This window comes from Microcaecilia unicolor, chromosome 8 (genome assembly GCF_901765095.1).
Source record: "Microcaecilia unicolor chromosome 8, aMicUni1.1, whole genome shotgun sequence".
In the NCBI taxonomy this organism is placed as follows: domain Eukaryota; kingdom Metazoa; phylum Chordata; class Amphibia; order Gymnophiona; family Siphonopidae; genus Microcaecilia; species Microcaecilia unicolor.
The window spans coordinates 245,653,815-245,675,782 of NC_044038.1; the positions used below are offsets into that span (position 1 = coordinate 245,653,815).

A 21,968-nucleotide genomic window follows, 5' to 3' on the forward strand; every position below is an offset into this window, starting at 1 on the left:
AGCCATAAGTGCTATGGTAATGGTGTAGAGATCTGGGGAGTAGGTTTTGGGGGGATTTGGGGGGGGCTCAGCACCCAAGGTAAGGGAGCTATGGACTTGGGAGGTATTTTAAATTTTTTTTAATTGTTATAAGTGCCCCCTAGGGTGCCAGGTTGGTGTCCTGGCATGTGAGGGGGACCAGTGCACTATGAATCCTGGCCCCTCCCACGATCAAATGCCTTGGATTTGTTCGTTTTTGAGCTGGGCGCCTTCGGTTTCCATTATTGCTGAAAACCGATACCGCCCAGCTCAAATCCGCCCAAATCTGATGCATTTGCCCGGCACCAACCGTACTATTGAAACAAAAGATGGACGCCCGTCTTTTTCGAAAATAAGGTCTGGCCCGCCCCTTCGTGGACCTGTCCTCGGAGATAGACGCCCATGGAGATGGGCGTTCACGTTCGATTATGCCCCTCAATGCCAGTGGCCCACAGACACAGCCAAAAATTAATGACAGTGTCCTTCATCCAATCGGAAACAACGGCTGTGAACAAAACTTTAAAAAGTTTTTAAGAGAAAATATGATGGCTTATAAGAGAGACAACAGCTTATTAGAAAACATGACATCCATTTGATATGAGCATTAGCTTTTACGATGAAAAATCAATTTTTGCTCTTGACGAAGAAATTTCTGATGATCACCTCCGCTCTTAAAAAGGTGCAATCCATTGTAGCACGATAACATCAAAACCATGATGATGATATACACTGTGCATCACTAATGGAAATGATTATTCCTGTGTATTAATATTACTCTTAAGTTCCAATAAACACACTTGCTACTGCCTATTGGTCTGCTCGACATATAGCTTTTGACATGGGCAGACTACACAGTAGACTACAAAATCAGTCTTACAAGTTGTCCTATCTTTTTAAAATATATTCAGCCTGGGTGGTAGGATGTATAAACTGTGATAAAGTCACATCCAGGATAGTTGGGTTAATGCAGTTTCAGTCTGAAATACAAGTCCCAGAAGGCATTGCAGGTAAGGAGCCAGAGGGTGAGATGAAGAACCCGGACTGGACTCCTAGCTGCAATCAGGGAAGACATGGGTGTAAGCTGACAGGGTGTAGATTGGCTGCCCCTAGGGGGAAAGAGAGTTAGGAAACCCTGTGTGCAGGAGCTCATCATTGGTCTCATTAGTTTAATGCTCAACTCAGCTGGTATGGGGGTGGGGAAGCTAATGGAAGGAGAATGATTGGTGGTGGTAGCTGAAGCCAGGGATTGATTAGGCAGGTGGGAAGGAGTCCCAGGAGGGAGGCAGTTCAGTTCAGGAGAGAGAAGCAGAAGGAGAGAAGGAGTTGCAGGCTGAAAATCCTTGGGCAAGGAGGTCCCTAAAGTACTGGCAGTTACAGGCTGAGAATCCTTGGGCAGGGTGGTCCCTAAAGTACTGAAGCAGGCTGAGATTCCTTGGGTGAGAGGAAGTCCCAAAAGTATTGAATTCACTGTGGCAGATGCAGGGGAAAACCCTTGGGTAGAAGGGGTCCCTAAAATATTGAACTCTCCTGAAGGTAAAGAGGATAGAAGGTTCCCTTCTCCACTACTGCCAACTCCAGACTTCGCGCCTTCTGTCTCGCTGCACCCTACGCCTGGAATAAACTTCCTGAGCCCCTACGTCTTGCCCCATCCTTGGCCACCTTTAAATCTAGACTGAAAGCCCACCTCTTTAACATTGCTTTTGACTCGTAACCACTTGTAACCACTCGCCTCCACCTACCCTTCTCTCTTCTTTCCCATTCACATTAATTGATTTGATTTGCTTACTTTATTTATTTTTTGTCTATTAGATTTTGAGCAGGGACTGTCTTTCTTCTATGTTTGTGCAGCGCTGCGTACGCCTTGTAGCACTATAGAAATGCTAAATAGTAGTAGTAGTAGTAGTAGTAGAAACTGCTGCTTGGTGACTGAACTGTGATGATGAACTGAAAGAACTGTTTGTCTTGGGAATTGAATTACTGTTGATTGTGCACTGGATAAAGAGCCCAGACTGGAGCCTGTAAGCCTGTATTGAATCCTGGTATGTGCTATGCTGCTGTTGGAACTGTGTACTAGAAACCTGCATGGAATAAAAATCCTTAAGATTGAAGTTACTGGTGGACATCTATTTCTTCATTGTACCGGGAGCCTGTGGCTGGAGGAGATTGTTCTATCCTTGGCTGCACAAGAGAGGTACCTGGTTACAAAATGTATTTGTTTGCAACATAACACTACACATTGGACATTTCAGTTGTGGAGAATGCACTATCAGTTGTAATGTCTGAAAGTCAGAAGATCCAACCCTAATATTGTTGTTTGAAAAACAGAGCAAGTAGTAACAATGCCCCAATGTTTTCTAATTGCTTTAGTGATAAAGCATGTTGCAGACGTATATTTCAATACACAGGTCATCACGTCCTCATCTTCTTGGCCGAGCTAACAGTTGACAGTAACAAATCTCTGTTGTTAAACTTTTCTCTCCTGTAAGAATGCCTGAAGGATAACATCGAGCCAACAATCTTTCCCGTAACTCCTTTGACTTCTAAACTCATCTTCTAAGCAAATCCTATGATATCTCAGAACCTGAGAAAAGGGGACAAACTTCCTAGATTACAGATCGGTGGTACCTTAACTTATTTTTGAGTACAAGTGGACTTAATTTTTGTCCATGTCTTTACTACATCTATATAAATAAATCTCACCTGAAACATTCTGAAGCTCTGAAGCTCACTGTGGCAGGGACACTCACTCTCACTCATGCACCACTCACTCTCACTCATGCACCACCCTCAGCCACGCCCCTCAGCCACACCCCTTCCGCACATAATTCGCAACCCCAACGTTCTAAATGAAGCTGCCACTTCCGTTTTTGAGGTGGCAGAGACCAAAAATTTTCACCATGACTGTCTGTCCCGCCCTCGTGTCTGAACGTGATGACGTTGAGGGCGGGGCTATGACACAACGAATCCCCAGTTCCACCGCCGTCCAACGCTTCACCCCCCACGCCCGACGCACACCGACAAACAGCGACCTACGCAGACCCTCCACCCCCCCCCCGACGCACAGCAGCAAACACCGACCTACACGGGGAGGAGTGCCATCAGACCAGCTGATCCGCTGCGATCCCCACGCTGCTGCCCTCCAAAAATTTACGCGCCAACTGCGCCCTCCTGACCCTGCCGTGAAAACAGCTGACGACCCACGCTGCGGTCCTGCGCCCTCCCGACCCTGCCGTCCAAACAAAACAGCTGACGACACTGCCGCGATTCCCACGCTCACACCCTCCAAAAAACAACCAACAGAAGGCCGGATGAGCAGGAGGTAAAACAGGTCACTGCTAGCAGGCAGGGGGAGAAGTCGTGAATAACGCCGATGAAGTGGCACAGAGGGGTGCAGGACCACTACGAGCTGGGGAGACAGGCAGAGGGGGGGAGGCCCCTTGGCAGCCAGCCAGGCAGGCAGGCAGGCAGGCAGGCACGCAGGACAACATCTCAGTGCTACCAGGCAGGGAGAGGAGTATTGAATAACGCTGATCAAGTGGCAGGGAAGGTTGCAGGAGGAGTACAAGGTGGGGAGAGAGGCAGAGGGATGGAAGCCCCTTGGCAGGCAGGCTGCCAGACACGCAGGCACTGGCACACACTCTCATTCCCACACGCACTCTCATTCCCACACACACACACCCACTCTCTCACAAACACACTGTCTTTCACAAACAAGCTCGCAAACACTCACTCTGTCTGTCACAAGCACACACTTGCATCTGGCAGGCAGGGAAGGGGGCCACCTTGGGGGAGGGGGGCACCCTGGCACACACTCTCATTCCCACACACTCTCTCTCTCACAAACACACACACTTGCTACCACCTGTTTCATCACACACACTCTCTCTCACACACAAACACTAACACACACTTTCTCTCTCTCTCTCTCATTCTCTCTCTCTCGCACAATTTCTCAAACATACACTCCCAGGAAAACCTTGCTAGCGCCCATTTCATTTCTCACAGAAACGGGCCTTTTTTACTAGTTTCAAATATAACAAAACAATAGCAAAAAAATTAATAAAAAAGGAGACTCAGCAAAACTATGGAATGAAGCCTGATAAGGGGACCTGCGCTGACATCAGCATGTGATTTTGATGTGTGCTGAGGCTCCCTTTTACCACAGCGGGTAAAAGGCTGTTTTTATTTTTATTTTTTTTTTAAGAAATGGCTGGGTGGCCATTTGGGGGGAGGGGAGCACTTACTGTCACTCATTGAGGTGGCAGTAAGGGCTCCCACGCTAACCCAGTGGTAACTGGGCAGAACACAACACTGCCCAATTACTGCCGGGTAAACACTGGTGCTACAAAAAAAAAAATATATTTTTTATAGTGCTGGAAATGGTGCATGCTGGGAGTGGGAACAACCACCAGTGGTACTTCTGGTTTAGCGAGCAGTAAGCCTGCGTTGGGCTTATCGACACTTAGTAAAAGACTTCTAAGGGCTCCTTTTACAAAGCTGTGCTACTGATTTGGCATTCAGGGGGTCTTTTACAAAAGGTGGGCTAGCGTTTTTTGTATGCACTAGCCATGTATTAGAGTGTGCTAAAAATGCTAGCCCACCTTTTGTAAAAGACCCCCTGAATGCTTTGTAAAAGGAGCCCTTACTAAGCTGCGGTAAAAGGACCCTGCGCTAGCATCGGGGGCCGTTTTTGCCGCACGCCAAGGCTCTCTTTACAGCAGCGGGTAAAAAGGCTTTTTTTTTCCCGTTGAGGTGGCAGTAAGGGATCTCGTGATAACCTGGCAGTCACCGGGTAGCATGTGGTGCTGCCCGATTACCGCTACCACCGGAAATGCCGCACACTGGGGGTAGAACTACCACTGGCACCAATGATGGGCCGGTGGTCATTCTGGATTGCTGAGCGGTAAGCTCATGTTGGGGTAACGCTGCTTAGTAAAAAGGCCCCTTAGCTATTCTATGGTCTAAACCAAAGAAAGTGATTTTATAGCATAATCCTCAAGATAATAAATTGGCCTCTTTGGCAGATGAAAAAATATAGATTTTAGAACATTTATGTAACAATGGCCAATTTCTACAATTTTCTGAAGCCATGTCAACATTCCATCTCCCTACTTCACAATACTTTTTACGTGGCTCCAAAAGTCAATGATGAAGATTTACCATCTTTAAGTCGTCTAGTAGCCACTCCCCCCAAGCTTCTAAACTGTATCAGCTGTTTTGAAATGTTTGTTGTGTGAGCAACTAATGGTCTCTCTGACACCAACTCAGTGGAGATCTTTCTGGTCAACAAGTGGCCTTATTTTTTTCTGACATTGAAGGTCAGTATAGAGGACTAAACTGTGGAAAAATATGCAAACACTGCAGCTTTATGGAAGGCTCCAGAGCACGTTGGCAATCCTAAGCCAGAGATGCCAAGTTACTCAGTTCCAGGCTGGAAATGACCATCCTCTCCTGATGCATTATTGGCCATGGAGCACTGGTTTCAATAGGTAGCATCAAGCACTATAAAAGCCACACACTGCTTTTGGATGCAAGTTGAAAACCAGCCTGGAACCGGATAAGTTGTGCTCATATGAAGGAGGTTAGCAGGGATGCCAGCTGACAGGGGTCAAACCTAGGCACCTGCCTAATTTGCTTACTCCTTCTTCAGGTTCTGGCTAGAGCAGGGGTCCTCACCCCAGTCCCTTGGGCCGTTGTTCCAACTAGCAAGTCGGGTTTTCGAAATGTCCACAATGACTAGGCATAAGCTAAGGATCTGCATACGATGGAAGGAGTACACTGAGGTGGGGGAAGAGAAGTTGGTGGTTGGGAGGCAAGGATAGTGGAGGGCAGACTTATACGGTCTGTGCCAGAGCCGGTGATGGGAGGCGGGACTGGTGGTTGGGAGGCGGGAAATACTGCTGGGCAGACTTGTACGGTCTGTGCCCTGAAAAAGGCAGGTACAAATCAAGGTAAGGTATACACATATGAGTTTATCTTGTTGGGCAGACTGGATGGACCATGCAGGTCTTTTTCTGCCGTCATCTACTATGTTACTATGTTAGGAGCAACTAGAGGTCAGGCCTAGGAAAGGTGAATTCCTAGTCTGTACCAAAGGACCGGACCGGGCTAGGGGCTCCCTCCCACTCCAGCTGTGGTCCTTCCTTCAGAGGAGAAGCGCTTCTTGCACCCACCACCACCACCAGCCCTTGGATGCTCTTGAGCTGGGGGGGGGGGGGGGCGCGCTCCCGTTTTCAGGGCCATGGCGCGAGCGCGCTGATGACGGGCAGTGCGCGCCGCCGCGCTCGGTGGATGATGATAGATACGCGGGGAGGAAGGATGGCATAGTGCTGTGAATGCCGAGGCGGAACCGGAGCAGCGATGGCGGAGGCCGGGAGCGGCAGAGGGGTCGCCGGGGTGCTGCTGACCCTGTGTCTGCGCAGCTGCTTCCTGCAGGCGCTTCTCGGTGCCGTGTCCCTGTGCGCCGAAGACAAGACCTTCATCGTGGAGGTAGGTCACTCACTAGCACGGTGCAACACAATTGCAATGGAAGAAGCACTGATGTGTGACCCCCCGGTGCAAGGTGCAAAGAGATGCATGGGTGCAAGAAGATGCAGGGTGAGACGGGGACACGGGCGGGACTGAGCTCAAGTAAGCAGGTGCAGAAAGCCGGTGGAATAGACAAGGCTGCAGGGTGGGGTTGGTGGCCCCGGGGTGGGGGGAGGGAAGGAGCAGCGCGGGGCGAGCGGCCTCCCAGGAGCCGGGCTGCTGCGGCCCTTTGTCTCCCCCCCCCCCCCCCCCCCTTCCTTCCTCTATTGTTTGCCTGATAATGGCCCGATTGTTTGCTCCTTATTTACAAGGGAGCCCTTCGGGAAGCACCGACCAATCAAAGAGCAACTTCAACAATGCTCGGTGACGTCACAAAGGGCTCCAGCGACCCTGCGATTTCAGCTGAGACAGCACAAGAGGCGTTAATAAGGATGGAGAGTTCCTAATGCCTTTTGCATGGTCCATGATGCCACCGCACCTCCAATGCTACAATGTGGCAATTCCGGGGATGGCAAAGGCAGAAGGGCTTGGGGAGTTATGATAAGAGGTCTATAAAACAATGAGTGCAATGGAAGGGGTCCACTTGAATCGCTTGTTTACTCTTTCCAAAAATACTAGAACTAAAGGGGGTAGCAATGAAGCTATTAAGTAGTAAATTTAAAACAAATCCAAGACGATATATTTCATCACTGTGTAATTAAACTCTGGAATTCCTTGCCAGAGAGTATGGTAAAAAGCAGTTAGATTCGCAGAGTTTAAAAAAGTTTTGGATAACTTCCTAAAGAAAAGTCCATAAGCCATTATTAAGATGGACTTGGGGAAAATCCACTGCTTATGTCTAGGATAAGCAGCATAAAATCTGTTTTACTGTTTTGGGATCTTGCCAGGTACTTGTGACCTGGATTGGCCACTGTTGGAAACAGGAGCCTGGACTTGATGGCAACGCTTGTGTATAAATAAAATAGGGGTTAGTCTCCATCTTTTTCGGGCATGACAATCTTAAAAGTTCTCCTATCTCCCTTCTTGTCCTAACCCATACCTGCATCCGTTTTCATTCGTTCCTCAACCATCAGCCCACCCTTCTTTCCCATTAGGTCATTGGATTTATTTCCCCGTCTGTCCCTTCTGTTCCACGTTTTGTCTGCTAGTCTCCCCTTCCAAATGTATTTTATTTATTTATTTATTGCATTTGTATCCCACATTTTCCCACCTATTTGCAGGCTCAATGTGGCTTATATTTATTTTCCTATGCTCATATCACCATTATTCCCCTCCAGTTTTGTTCCTCTTTCTTCTAACAGGACTCTGTAAGCTACATTGAGCCTGCAAATAGGTGGGAAAATGTGGGATACAAATGCAATAAATAAAGAACTAAGTTCTAGACCTCCCTGCGCCTCTCACCATTTTTCCTCTTACCCAGTTGTAGATTCACATGCAACACAGATTTTCCTACCAATCCTCTGATTGTAATAATAGGCCATTTGATCCTTCCTCCTGCTGGAAGAGGTTGGAAAGTCCAAGACTCAGTCTGATCTCAGCCGAACAATCAGTGATGTCATGTACAGGGGAACATTTATGTAGCTTATAGTAGAAATGACTCCATCTGTCCTGCACCACTAATCTATGCTGACAACCTCCTTGCGCAGGGTAGCAAGATTATCTGATTGCTTGCCGTCTGGTTATTATTGCAGAGTGGAAGAAAATCCAATGCAAGAAACCAGTCAAAACTCACAGAATGAAAACTCCAAATAGACTTTATTAGGGTCCTAATAAAGTCTATTTGGAGTTTTCATTCTTGGATTGGATTTTCTTCCACTCTGCATTCCTTCTCCTTGGTGATTTTGTGGAAGGTGTGAACCTCCTCTTTTGTCCTATTTGATTATTATTAACATTTCAGTACTTCACAGGCATTCTCTGTGTATTGAGACTGTCGACTCCCTGACGAGGGCTAGGATGCAGTAAGGGTTTTACTGTATTTTGATGATTTTGATTTTATGTTATCTATGTTGTTATATTGTTTATGCTATTAGACCTGTTCGTTGAGTGTTGACTTAAAAATGGTTATATTATGGGCCTGATACTCATTTATCTGGATAAATAGCACAGCGGTCGCTATCTGTGGATGTTCAGAGGCACAACCCAGATACTGCATTTGAATATCCTTACAGACTGACCCAGCACCTAGTGAGGGTAGAGCAGCAATATTCAGACGTGTGTGTGTGTGTGTTTTCTGGGTTGCTTGTTGGGTGTGTGTGTGTGTATATCTTTTGTTTGGGGGGACCATGTCTTCAAATTGCCTAATTTTGCACATACCATGATGGGAACGAACTTCACTCCTAAACCAAGATATGTAGAGTATAATCTGTCTTCCGAATGTACTGCTGATGCCATAGAACTTCCCTCTGGAGTTCATAAGATGTAACCTATAGTGTGTATCTGAAAAGCAGAGTGTAAACCCTCATTTACAATTTCTGTCCAACGTTCCGTTGGGTTGGAAAGAAAAATTTAAACCAAGTGTGGTCGTTTTTCTAGCCATTAGGGACCAAATTCAATAAATGGGGCCCAAATTTGGGTGCTGGAAAAAGTCAGCACCCAGCGCTATTCTATAAACGTGTTGCAGGTTGAGTACCCTTTATAGAATATTGCATAGCATTGGGCTCCAGAACTTACTCTTGCTGAAACCAGGTGTAATTCCACGGTATTCTCTAGCACTGCGCGCAGATTTTCAGAACACCCCTGACCCGCCTGTCCCCTCATGGCCATGCCCCCTTTTGAGATACGAGCCATGGGATTTGGGCATGCAGTTTTATGGACTAGTGTTCAGCAAGATGTACATCAATAATTGACAGCGCCCAACTATCAGTTGCCCAATCTAACTGCATGTGCATCTCAGGATCAAATTTGAGTATCCTTTATTGACTCCCCACATAGATGTCACTGTCAACAGATTCTGTAATGCTGGAGTTTTTTTCAGGGACTCTGTTTCTTCCAAATCCCTGGCATGATGAGTTCCATTTTCAACCTTGATTTGTCTTTTCTCCTTTGCCAAACTTGGGTCTATTCCTAGCAATTTTCATAGAGTTATTTTGCCCCTAGACGGACAGATTTTTGAGCCCTACTTACCTTTGTATAACTTCATTCCAACATCCGTTGGGTTAGTGGGTTAAAAAGCATCAAAATATTCCAAATGTTATGAGTGTTAAGTGTGAGCCAAGGTCAGTTGGTGCCTTAGTGAATAACAGTGGATGAACAAAAGTGGTTGGAGAAGAAAGGACACACAAGGATGAATGGAAGAGAGGACAGACAGAGAAACCGACATAATAAACAGAATGGAGAAGTAGCCTTGCTGCTAGAAAGCAAGCGGAGAAGCAGGGAAACCAGTGTTCAAATCGTGCTTCTCTCATTGATACCTTGGGCTAATCATTCCATCCTCCATTGCCTCAGGTACAGTTTAAAGTGTATCTCTCTTGGGCAGGGAAATAACTTGTGTATCTGATTTGGGAAAGGCAAGCAATTAAATCCAATTTCATGATGTCTAAGGCCAGTGTCTCTCAAAACACACCCAGCTTGTTGGGTGTTCAGGAGATCCGAAATGAGTACGCATGAGATAAGTTTGCATGCGCTGCTTCCATTTTATACATATTAATTGTGGATATCCAAAAACCCTGACTGGGTGGGAGGATACCAAGTACTGGATTGAGATCCTTGATCAGGGTTAAAATTGGTAATTTTGATCCATAACTAAACATTTTGGGGTTTTTTTGTCTAGAAAACAAATTTTGTAATTTGTTCATCTACAAAACAAGTAAATCTGAGATCCAAGTATCCCCACACTGAGATTAACCAGGGTGAGGAGGAGAAAAGAGGGGTTCTAGAAATGTGACCACTATTTTTGTGGAATAGGAGCCTAGTGGTTAGGGTGGTGGACTTTGGTCCTGGGGAACGGAGGAACTGAGTTCGATTCCCGGCACAGGCAGCTCCTTGTGACTCTGGGCAAGTCACTTAACCCTCCATTGCCCCATGTAAGCCGCATTGAGCCTGCCATGAGTGGGAAAGCACAGGGTACAAATGTAACAAAAATAAAATAGCTACTATTGGAGATTCTACATGGAATGTTGCTACTATTGGAGATTCTACATGGAATGTTGCTATTCCACTAGCAACATTCCATGTAGAAGGCTGCACAGGCTTCTGTTTCTGTGAGTCTGACGTCCTGCCATGAGTGGGAAAGCGCGGGGTACAAATGTAACAAAAACAATAAATAAATAAATGACAGTGACATGAATTGGTCTGTAGCGATCCACTGATTGCTGTGAAAGCACCTATGTGCCCTTAATGAGGCTGGATTTCAGAAATAGTTAATGTGAAAGAAATAGGGAGAGACCACATCTGTATGGAAGGTGACTTCTGTGTAATTTCCTGGTTCTTTTTTTTTTTTCTCCTCTTCTCCTTCCTCTCTGTCATTTCCTGCTTACTTCTGATCTGCTTGTGTTCTTCTTCCAACCTGAGCCCATTTCTTCCCCATGCTTTCTTTTTTTCTTCTCCTTTACTCTGCCTTTCCTTTCTTTGCTGTATCTTCCCATGCAATCTCTTTGCCCCTGTTCTCTTCCCTTCTTCCTCTCTTGCTTTATATGCTTCTCCTTGCTCTCTCTCGCGCTCTCTCTCTCTCTCTCACATGCCCTTTTCAGCTATTGTTCTCCACCTCCCACCTTTCCGCTTGCGTTGCAGTTCCATACAGAGCTAGATCCAGAGCCCAAGTATTAATGATCCACAGGAGGGTGAGGCAGGAAGCTTCTGATGCCTCTCATGGCATATTGGTTGTAAGCCCTCTGCTGATGCAGGGGGCTGAAATAACAACACCGCAGCCAAGTGCTTCCTGCTTAGCCCTGTGTACAGTGCCCACCACTGTGACAATGTCACTCCTCTTTTCATCTCTAAACAATGGTTACCTGTTTCAGCTCTCAGCTTACGTACAGAATCATTCTGCTGGTTTATTTCTGGCAAACCTCCCTACGCCTTATATTCCATGTCATGCCCTGCTGCCTCTACCACCCCCCCCCCCCCTCAAAACTTTGCCTCATTTTCCTTTCTGGGCTGTCACCTCTGGAACTCTCAGACAGGAACCTGCACTCTGCAGACTTAAGAATATCAATAGAAATCAAACAAAATAAAACATGGAAAAGAAAATAAGATGATACCTTTTTTATTGGACATAATACATTTCTTGATTAGCTTTCAAAGGTTGCCCTTTTTCGTTCTTATTTTCTTTTCCATGTTTTATTTTGTTTGATTTCTATTGATATTCTTAAGAGTGGACTAACACGGCTACCACACTCCAGACTTAAGAAGAAGCTGAAGGCTTGACGTTTACGATTGATGCGGGACCCCTCTGTCTGCCCTTTCCACTTGTTCTCTTACTGTACCTTTCTATAGCTTCTCCTTTTTCTGTCTTCCTTGCCTTTTCTCTTCCTTGATGTGTCTTTTCTAGCAGCACCATAATCGGCAGAAAAAGACCTGCACGGTCCATCCAGTCTGAGAGATCAGTAATAAATACATGTCCTGCTGGTCCAAACTTCTTGTTCTGGTTAGAGATATAAAATGGGCAAAAGCCTAATTTTTTTTTTAATCTGAGAAAACATGAAATATGGGGGGGGCGAATAAATGGATTGGGAAAATGGGAATTTTGATACATACTCAAAATGCTCAGTGTATAATTTTTCCAGTTTCTTTAAATCGCTAATATAGAAATACTAGTAAAAAAGGCCCATTTCTGACACAAATGAAACGGGAGCTAGCAAGGTTTTCCTCGGAGTGTGTATGTGTGAGAGAGTGTGTGTGAGAGTGACTGTGTGAGAGAGAGAGAGTGAATGTGCAAGTGTGTGTGTGACAGAGAGACAGTGAGAGTGGGTGCGAGTGTGTCTGTGAGAGAGATAGTGTGTGTGTGTGTGAGAATGAGTGTGTGTGTCAGGGGCCCCCCTCCTCCCTCCCTCCCTCCCAGTTTCAGGGTTTTTCTCCCCCCCTCCCTCCCAGGGTCCTCCCCCTCCCTCCCTGCCAGGGTCGTCGTCCACCTCCCTCCCTCCCTCCCTCGTACTCCTTTCAACTTGTAGCAAGCACGAACTATTTTATCATCTTGTAGTTTGTATCCATCCTGCCGCTAGTCGATTCCCCCTCCTTCCATCGCTTCCCAAAGAATCGCGCGGAAGGATGCGGGTGAGTGCGTGGTGAGGTGGAGCTTGGGCGGAGAAGTGTGTGTGGAAGAAGGAGAGAGGAGAAGGTGGAGAAGAGGGGGAAGTAATGCTGCTGCAGCTGCGATTGACGTTCGGAGGCCGTTACTTTTTGGTGTTTAGGACAGACGGTGCCGTGCTCTCCGGCAGTAGCAGCTTCAGCGGCGGCTGCTGAAAAAGGCAGGCAGAGGGGAGGGGGCAGGGCACAGTCAAGCGGAAAGCAGCAGGAAAAGAAATCATATTTTGTCTTTGTTTTAGTTCTGTTTCGGAGAAATGGATTTCACAGCATATAGCACTCGAGGGTGGGGCGATTACGAACCCTCGTGTGGTTGGTCACTGCTGCTGGTGACGAACCCGGAAGTACGTGACGTCATTCAGGAGATGGATACAGAGAGCAGGAATGCTTCAAGGTTTCAGTGCCACAGAATCAGCTTCAGAACGTTGGAGGTGCTTTTTATTATATAGGATACGAGCAACAATGCTCCATTACTTCTACCATTTATGCCACTGGGGATCCCAGCTCCATCTTTCTCACTGGTCATCCCCATCTTTTTGTTATCAGCTGCTCCTTTCATTGTTATTTTTTCCACACTCCTTTATAGCTTTCATTATATCTTTCAGTTTTCTCATCTACCCCCCACCCCAACTCCATCTTCTTCTCTCTCATCTTCTAGTCATTTTCTTTGTCTCATTGTTCTGTCTCTTGTTATTCCTTCATCTGTATTTCATCTCTTATCCTTCTGCTTTTCCCTTTCCTAACTTTTGCCTCCATTTCTCTTTCCCAGCATCAGCCTTCTACTCAGTGGCGTAGCCACAGGTGGGCCTGGGTGGGCCGGGGCCCACCCACTTAGGGCTCAGGCCCACCCAACAGCAGCACACATTTAGTGGTAGCTGGTGGGGATGCCAAGCTCCGTCAGCTGAAGACCTCCTCCCGATGGTGCTGAAAACATTGCTCTCCACTTCAGAAGTCTGAGCTTCCTAAGCTGCCGATACTGGCAACTGCGAATGCTCAGTTTTCAGCACATGCCTGCTGCAGGCTGCCAAGGTAGAGAGCAGTGTTTTCCTGCCAGCTGAGATATTTTTTTAAGTTGGTGGGGGAGGGGGGAGAACACATGCCCACCCACTTCTTGTCTAGGCCCACCCAAAATCTGCTGTCTGGCTATGCCCCTGCTTCTACTTCTCTCTCAGGAACATCTGGCCTGTGAGTTATGAAAATGTTTGCAGTCTCTGCAGCCCCAGGACAGACTCCCACCAGTCCACCTGCTAAGCCTTGAATGGTGATGACTCTGCAGTCTCAGTGGCTGGGTTTGCAGTGTGTGTAGTCATTGGAGGGTTGAAGCATGGCTATGTACAGCTTAGAGAACAGCAACTACAAACCTAGTACAGGAAATAGGGCTAGATTATGGCGTATGCAAACTAGGCACATGCCTAAGATCCAAATGTGTAGGGTTGCCCAGCCAGATGTGTTCAGGAGTCTGTATTTTTTGTCAGGAATGAACAGATTTAGCGTTAATTCCTGGAAGCCAGACACGTGTGTAAATGTCCCCAGTTTAGACCCCTATCTGCTGCATTCCTGTCTTTTCAGCAGTAGCTCAAAGTGGTGAACATTCAGAACAAGGAATCTCTCAGTCCTTCCTTGGAGGGTTCACAATCTAGGTTTGTATCTAAGCCAATGGAGGGTTGAATGACTTGCTCAAGAAGCTAGAGTGGGATTTGAACCCGGCTTCTGTGGAGCAGAAAAGTGCACCTACCCCTGCCTATGATCCGAGTCCCTCACTTTGTTGATAACAAGGAACAACGTTGTGCTTTCTTAGAAAACTGCAAAGAGATAAGAGTTATTGTATCATGACAAAATAGCAATCAGCAGAATTAGAAATATTTCCTGGAAAAGCACAGCTGTGCCTCACTTTCCAGAGAAACTACTTCACTAGCTATTCCCAAACAGGAACAAACAGACATTTTTTATCCCTTCTTTGTTTGTTGCACCCAGGGATAATCAGGGGCTTTCTTCCAGGAACTTTCATAATGGCTTTCATTGCACATGTACATTTATTCTGTATTTAAGAGAAGCAGTACAGTTAGACCTTGAAACTTTCTCTATCAACATTTTTACCAACTGTTTGGATCTGAGCTTTGGAGAAGAGCTAAAGGGTCATTCCATGCCAAGTGGTCTAAACCTTCCCACCATCATGTCTCCAATTTTGTTCAAATTTGATCTGTTGCGTGTGTCAGGTGTTAAACGAAGTTTCCCAAAATTTTAGGTCTCTTACTGCAATAGTTGCAGATCTAGACCCCCTTTTCTGAAAGGTTGTCAGTCCATGAGCGCGCGACATTTACCAAAATGCCATTTTGGGGGTCTAATAAAATCCAAACACATTTATAAGAATGGCTAAAAAATTCAAATCCTGTACAGTTTTTGATGCTAATTCCGATGAAATACATTTTAACATTATAGATGCAAAATCCAGTCAAACAAGTTGACTCAAAGTGTGCATCAAAATTGGTCGCGACTCATCGGAACATATTTGGACCAATATTCAGACCGCAACAACTTCCATGCAAACAAAGATACGGACTTGAAATTTTGAACAAGCATTATGCTTGTGCTGGACATAATACTGCCAGATTTGCAACTAACCAGCATCTATAACCGCCCTGCAGGATCTCTTCAAAGTTGGCACTGTCAGCGCAAATGGTAAAATGTACCAAAGTTCAAAGCCAAGAGTCTGCCTGAATCAGCTTGTGAACAGTATCATCTGAAAGAGAAAATTGTGCTCTACAACACTGATATGTTTTTGTTTTGCAATGCCACCATTAAGTAGCCATTTACTCAGGTCAAAGTATGTTATATTTAGTACACTTGATGTGCTAATTTTTCTTCATTTCTAGGAAATTGAGTCTTAATAGTCACTTAAAAGTATTGATATAATTATTTATTCATTCGTATTTTATTCGTTGATTGTCCAATCGTTTATTGTGCGCTGTTATCAGTTTGGTCGTGCCATCTCAGGTGAATATTCCAGCTTAATAAATTAGTGATGCTGAACAAATAGAGAAAGTCACAAATCTTCAGCCTGGGCAGTATGTTGCTTGCATTTATGGTGGATTGGAAACGTTTGTGAAACGTCAGTTGAACAGAAAGATGCTTTCATAAGCTTTATGCATCCTCATGGTCCCGCTACTTCATTTTATTGGCCGGTAAGACACGATACTTGCTGGATCCCAGAACAACTTATCATTGCTGTTATTCCAGCTCCATCAGTGACATCATCTGGTAGGCAATATAGTTTCCCTGAAACTGTTCTCTTGCAGATCAATGATGCTTTCAGAATGATGAAGCAACTGAAGAAGATAGGCTTGGGAACCTGCAGTGAAGTAACTGAAGAAGGCAGGCTTGGGAACCTGCAGTAAAGAAACACACAATCAGGCTTGGGATCCTGCAGTAAAGATACCCACCCGTGGCTGTTACTGCATGGCTATCGGGCGTGGCCCCTATGGTGATGGGGATGCTGGTTTCAATGTGATAACCAGTAATGGCTCAGCCATCATGGAACAACGCAATACATCGCCTTCGTTGTATCCTTTGCGGAGACGGCTGCTTCTGTGTTCCTGTCCAATATAAATTTATTACCATGTTCTCAATGATGCAGACACGCAATCTTTGTGCTCAGGCTTAGAATGGGTTGGTACCGCTCTTGACCTCACAAGTAAATGAAAATTGCTAAATACTTAGGGCAGCAGTTCCCAAACCTGTCTTAGGGGAACCCAGCCAGTCAGGCTTTCAGGATATCCACAATGAATATTCATGAGCGAGATCTCTGCATACCATGGAAGCAGTGCATGCAAATCTAACTCATGAATATTCATTGTGGATATCCTGAAAAACTGGCTGGGATTCCCCCAGGACAGGTTTGAGAATCACTGACTGAGTCGAGGATCAAAGCTTTATCTTTGGTCTACCTTTAGCATCAAACTACAGGGTTACATTGCTGTTATAGGTCTGGCTTAACCGAGTTAAACAATTAAGATAATAACCTGAAGGTCATCCCAGTTCTTGCAGGAGTGAGCTTGTGTCCAGGTTCACAGGGTGAGCATATCAATTGGATATGGGTGGAGAAAAAGAACTAAACCAACAATCCATGGAAAATGTATTTGCAGAACTAGTCTCAGGATTAGTTCTAGATTCTAAGATAAAAGTTAGGATATTCAATTATTGTCTGCCAGCCATAACTCAGCATCCGTTTGCACTGTCATGACATCAGAAATGAGCAAATGCACTTTGAAGGGCTGTAGACTGCATTGAGAGCTTACTTTGCCGATGTTGTCAATACGGTGCACTCTCAGAAGAGAAATCAATCACCTGATAGATCCGTACAGAAGCTGTGCATCAAAGCGCTGGAAAGAAGGCTGGAAGAGAAATGGATGCATATACTGACACCGTGAGAGCAGAGGGAACTGTTTTAATGGGATTAAGCAGTTATGTATGCATTAAAATTCCCCAGTGATTTGTAATTATATTTCTGTATTATTATTATTCTGTCACAGGTAGTCTCAGTGCCTGGAAATAGAACTTTTAGACCATTGTTCGTGAAAGCAAAAAGAATTCAGTTTAGATATCCTTTTGTTACAGTTTAACTGTTAAATCTGGATTCCTGTCTTTTTAAGGGAGTCATTTTCTAACAATGTGCAGTAATGCCATTAACATGGTTTTTTTTTTTTTACTGCAGGGCCTTTTACATAAGTACATAAGTAATGCCATACTGGGAAAAGACCAAGGGTCCATCGAGCCCAGCATCTTGTCCATGACAGCGGCCAATCCAGGCCAAGGGCACCTGGCAAGCTTCCCAAACGTACAAACATTCTATACATGTTATTCCTGGAATTTTGGATTTTTCCAAGTCCGTTTAGTAACGGTTTATGGACTTGTCCTTTAGGAAACCGTCTAACCCCCTTTTAAACTCTGCCAAGCTAACCGCCTTCACCACGTTCTCCGGCAACGAATTCCAGAGTTTAATTACGCTTTGGGTGAAGAAACTTTTTCTCCCATTTGTTTTAAATTTACTACACTGTAGTTTCATCGCATGCCCCCTAGTCCTAGTATTTTTGGAAAGCGTGAACAGAAGCTTCACATCCACCTGTTCCACTCCACTCATTATTTTATATACCTCTATCATGTCTCCCCTCAGCCGTCTCTTCTCCAAGCCGAATAGCCCTAGCCTCCTTAGTCTTTCTTCATAGGGAAGTCGTCCCATCCCCGCTATCATTTTAGTCGCCCTTCGCTGCACCTTTTCCAATTCTACTATATCTTTTACATGTTTTCAATGATTTTCAAAAGATTTTAGGTAAGTCAACCCATCAGAGATTAAATCAGTCGTCTCACTCCATCCTTCCTTCCCAAGAAAAATCATAGTAAAAAGCTGCAGGGATTATTTTGGTTCCCAGGTCTCCCTTCAGTCAGACATATTCACTGGTGGGAAGGAGAACTCACACACCGACTTAGTAAGAATCATCCATAGCCTCTTGAAAATATTGGAAACAACTCAAATAGTAACTATTAAAAGTAGATGTTTGGTAAATATGAAAAAAAATGCTCTTTGCATCTGGAAAAGGTATTTTTAGAAATTTGTTGGTTGCTTTATTTTCTAAAACACTTGAAAATGTGAGATGAAGGCAGGGGTGTGCTGGTAAATTTTTAACAACAGGCTCTTTCTCCAGACGTAGCCAGCTCTGCAGTTGGAAGGGCCAAGTGTGGCCAGAGGGGGGGGGGGGGGAGCAACACTTGCCTCTCTCTCCTCCCTCCCTTCGTGTGGGCACGCTAGGCATACCTTTGCTGGCAGCCAATAAATGGACTGCCACCACTCCCAACGTCTTGCTCTGAGCAGCATGCTGAAACTTCTCACACATGCTGGAGAAGTCCCAGCCTGCCGTTCAGAGCTGGAAACAAGGAGTGGGGAGCAGCAGCAGTCTATTTACTTGGCTGGCAGGGCTCAGCATCCCACCAGCAAAGTAAAAGATAATTCAGCAGGGGGCCCAAGCCCACATTTTGGGAGTCAGTTGTTAAAGTAGCCATGGAGGGCCCTACTTTAACAACCGGCTCCCAAAATTCTTAAAAACTTAACAACCGGCTCTTGCGAGCCTGTGAGAGCCTGCTCCAGCACACCACTGGATGAAGGTATTAGTTTTTCCATCTGCTGAAATTTTGTTCTTTCATATTTTGTTTTCTTTTATTACTCTGTAAATTTTTATCCTGTTGTTTGAATAAGGATTGTACATGTAATATATGTGATCTAATTCTTAGGTTGACTATAAATGAATAAACCATAAATATTAAACCTCATATTCAGAGTGCTCAAGCAAAGGAGTTAAGTTATGATAGGCACATTGTTTTTTTCCCTCCTCTGTGATTCAGTTGAATCCATGCAGAATTTTTATTTGTTTCTGCAGCTCTAAAGCCCAAATATACGCACTCCTGCTTTAAACAGGTTCCAGACTTGTCATGGAACTGAGACCATGGTGATGGCCATCTTGAATCTGGATAAAGGAGGGGGGCAGTCCTTCTGCTTTAAGATTTGACCACAGCTTTTGATACCAGGTTTTGGCACGACTGTGTAGATTAGGACCTAGTTTATCACACTTTTAGGAGACATCAGAAAGTAGTGAGAAGTAATTGTGTGTCATGTGAGGAGTGTCGCAGGGATCAGTCTTGTTACCTTATATCTTTAATATTTATGTGTTGGGCTTTCATCGTTAATAATACGTGGACATTATGCATATAGATGTTTAGAATACTAATATATGTGTGAATTTACATACTTATATACTAGCATGCCGCCTAAGTGCTATTCTGCAAATACCTGCTTAATTTATATAGTTGGGATTTCCACAAATGCATGTAACATTATGCACATACCTGTCATACTTCAGTGCTACAGCCAGACATAGTATTTTGGGTGGGCACACAATCCCTCCCCACTTCCATGCTTTCCACCCCTGCACCAGCAGCCCCAAAGAATAAACTAAATCCCTGAGCTGGCAGGGGATCCCTGAGCTCCAGCAGCCAGAACAAGTGATTTTCCCTACTTCCGGTGGTGCTTTCCATCTGTTGCTGCCACACTGGCCTCTCCCCTCCTACATACACTTGGTTTTTGCACATGCATGTAGGGTGGGTGGGTTAGTGTGGTGGCAACCAGTGGAAAGTGATGCCAACTGTAGCGAGAAGGGCAGTCACATGTTCTGGCTGCCAGAGGACATCTTCAGCTGGTTAGGCTTGAGAATCCCCGCCAGCCAGAAGAATTTGGCTATGCCACTGTTGCTTACCCCTGCTCTGACTGGTGTAAATGCCTAAATGTTAGATTCATATTTATTGAGTTTTGCCGCTATTCTGTAGACTCCAGCCACCTAATTGGAGGTGCCCAGTTCTAAAGTTGCCTCCTAAGGTGATGGTACGAATAGTTTCCTCATTTGATGGACTTGGGGAAACCTAAAAACCTAATGAAATAACATACATAATCACAAAAGTATCAAACATATAAATGGCGAGTGTCATACTCACTCGCAAAAGGCAGTAGAGACCCTCTCTGCCCCACCCCCGCGTCAATACGTTATGATGGGGGCGGAACAGAGAGGGTCTCTACTTCGCATTTGCGAGGGACGAAACCGCCGTCGCTAACGCTCCCCCCACCCTCCACCCGGCCGGGCCCTCTCTCTCCGCTATTGAAACAGCGAGGGAACGCAGCACACAGCTCTGCTGAGCTGCCGTCCTTCCTCCTCCTTCTCTGCCTGTGTCCCGCCCTCGACGACGTTACATCACACGAGGGCGGGACACAGGCAGAGAAGAAGAAGGAAGGCCGACTCAGTAGAGCTGTGTGCTGCGTTCCCTCGCTGTTTCAATAGCGGAGCGAGGGCCCGGGCCGGATGGAGGGGTGGCGGCGAGCTCGGCGGTGGGGGTGCCTTGCAGCGGCGGCGGGAAGGGGCTTTCAACCCCCCCCCTTTCCTATACTAAAGTAGAGATGGTGCTGACCATAAATGCTGAGGTAAAGCATTCCACATAATTAGGCACAGAGAGATACTCAATACTTACCAAGTCTTAACCTGCCGAAAAGAAGGAACCTTTATCAGCAGAATGTAAGGCTCTAGCAGAACAATATAATTTTAAAGAACTAGCAGCAGTACAAGGTGGACTGTCATCATGCAGTGGCTTGCAATCAAAACTAAAAATTTAAAATGCATAAAACAGGTAGCCAGTGCAACTTCTTCAAAATCAGAGTAATACGTTCAAATTGAGAGGTTTTAGTAATCAAACACAGTTATATTTTGAGCAACGAAATAGTGCATGTAACTATTGTTTTCAGAGTCCAATAAATAAAACATTACAATGATGAAACAAAGAGCTTACATAAGACTGGTGAATAGTGCAAACATTCTACTACTACTACTACTATTTAGCATTTCTATAGCGCTGCACAAACATAGAAGAAAGACAGTCCCTGCTCAAAGAGCTTACAATCTAATAGACAAAAAATAAAGTAATCAAATCAATTAATGTGTACAGGAAGGAGGAGAGGAGGGTAGGTGGAGGCGAGTGGTTACGAGTTAAAAGCAATGTTAAAGAGGTGGGCTTTCAGTCTAGATTTAAAGGTGGCCAAGGATGGGGCAAGACGTAGGGGCTCAGGAAATTTATTCCAGGCGTAGGGTGCAGCGAGACAGAAGGCGCAAAGTCTGGAGTTGGCAGTAGTGGAGAAGGGAACAGATAAGAAGGATTTATCTCTCATCTCTCCCTACACTCCTCCCCGTGAACTCCGTTCGCTGGGTAAATGTCTCCTGTCGTCCCCCTTCTCCCCCACTGCTAACTCCTGGCTTCGTTCCTTCTATCTCGTTGCTCCCTATGCCTGGAATAGACTCCCTGAGCCAGTATGTCAGGCTCAGTCTCTGGCTGTCTTCAAGTCTAGGCTTAAAGCCCACCTCTTTGCGACTGCTTTTGATTCCTAACCATGACTCTCTTACTCAACACCCTCACTTATCACCCCTACCACTGCAATTTCCCCACCCCTAGCTGTCTGTTCGTCTGTCCAATTTAGATTGTAAGCTCTGTTGAGCAGGGACTGTCTTTTCATGTTCATTTGTACAGCGCTGCGTAAGTCTAGTAGCGCTATAGAAATGTTTATTAGTAGTAGTAGTAGTATCCATGGAGCGGAGTGC

At 45.4% G+C, this 21,968-nt stretch overlaps 1 protein-coding gene across 1 annotated transcript in view; it reads left to right on the forward strand.

Moving 5' to 3' along the window:
* The first annotated feature begins 6,362 nt into the window (after nucleotides 1-6,362).
* Nucleotides 6,363-21,968, forward strand: part of MMP24 (matrix metallopeptidase 24) — a 77,316-nt gene continuing 61,710 nt past the window's right edge. Inside the window, exon 1 of the mRNA XM_030212037.1 lies at nucleotides 6,363-6,507. Coding sequence (XP_030067897.1) covers nucleotides 6,379-6,507 — 129 coding nt within the window. The 5' untranslated portion in view covers nucleotides 6,363-6,378. The remainder of the gene's footprint in view (nucleotides 6,508-21,968) is intronic.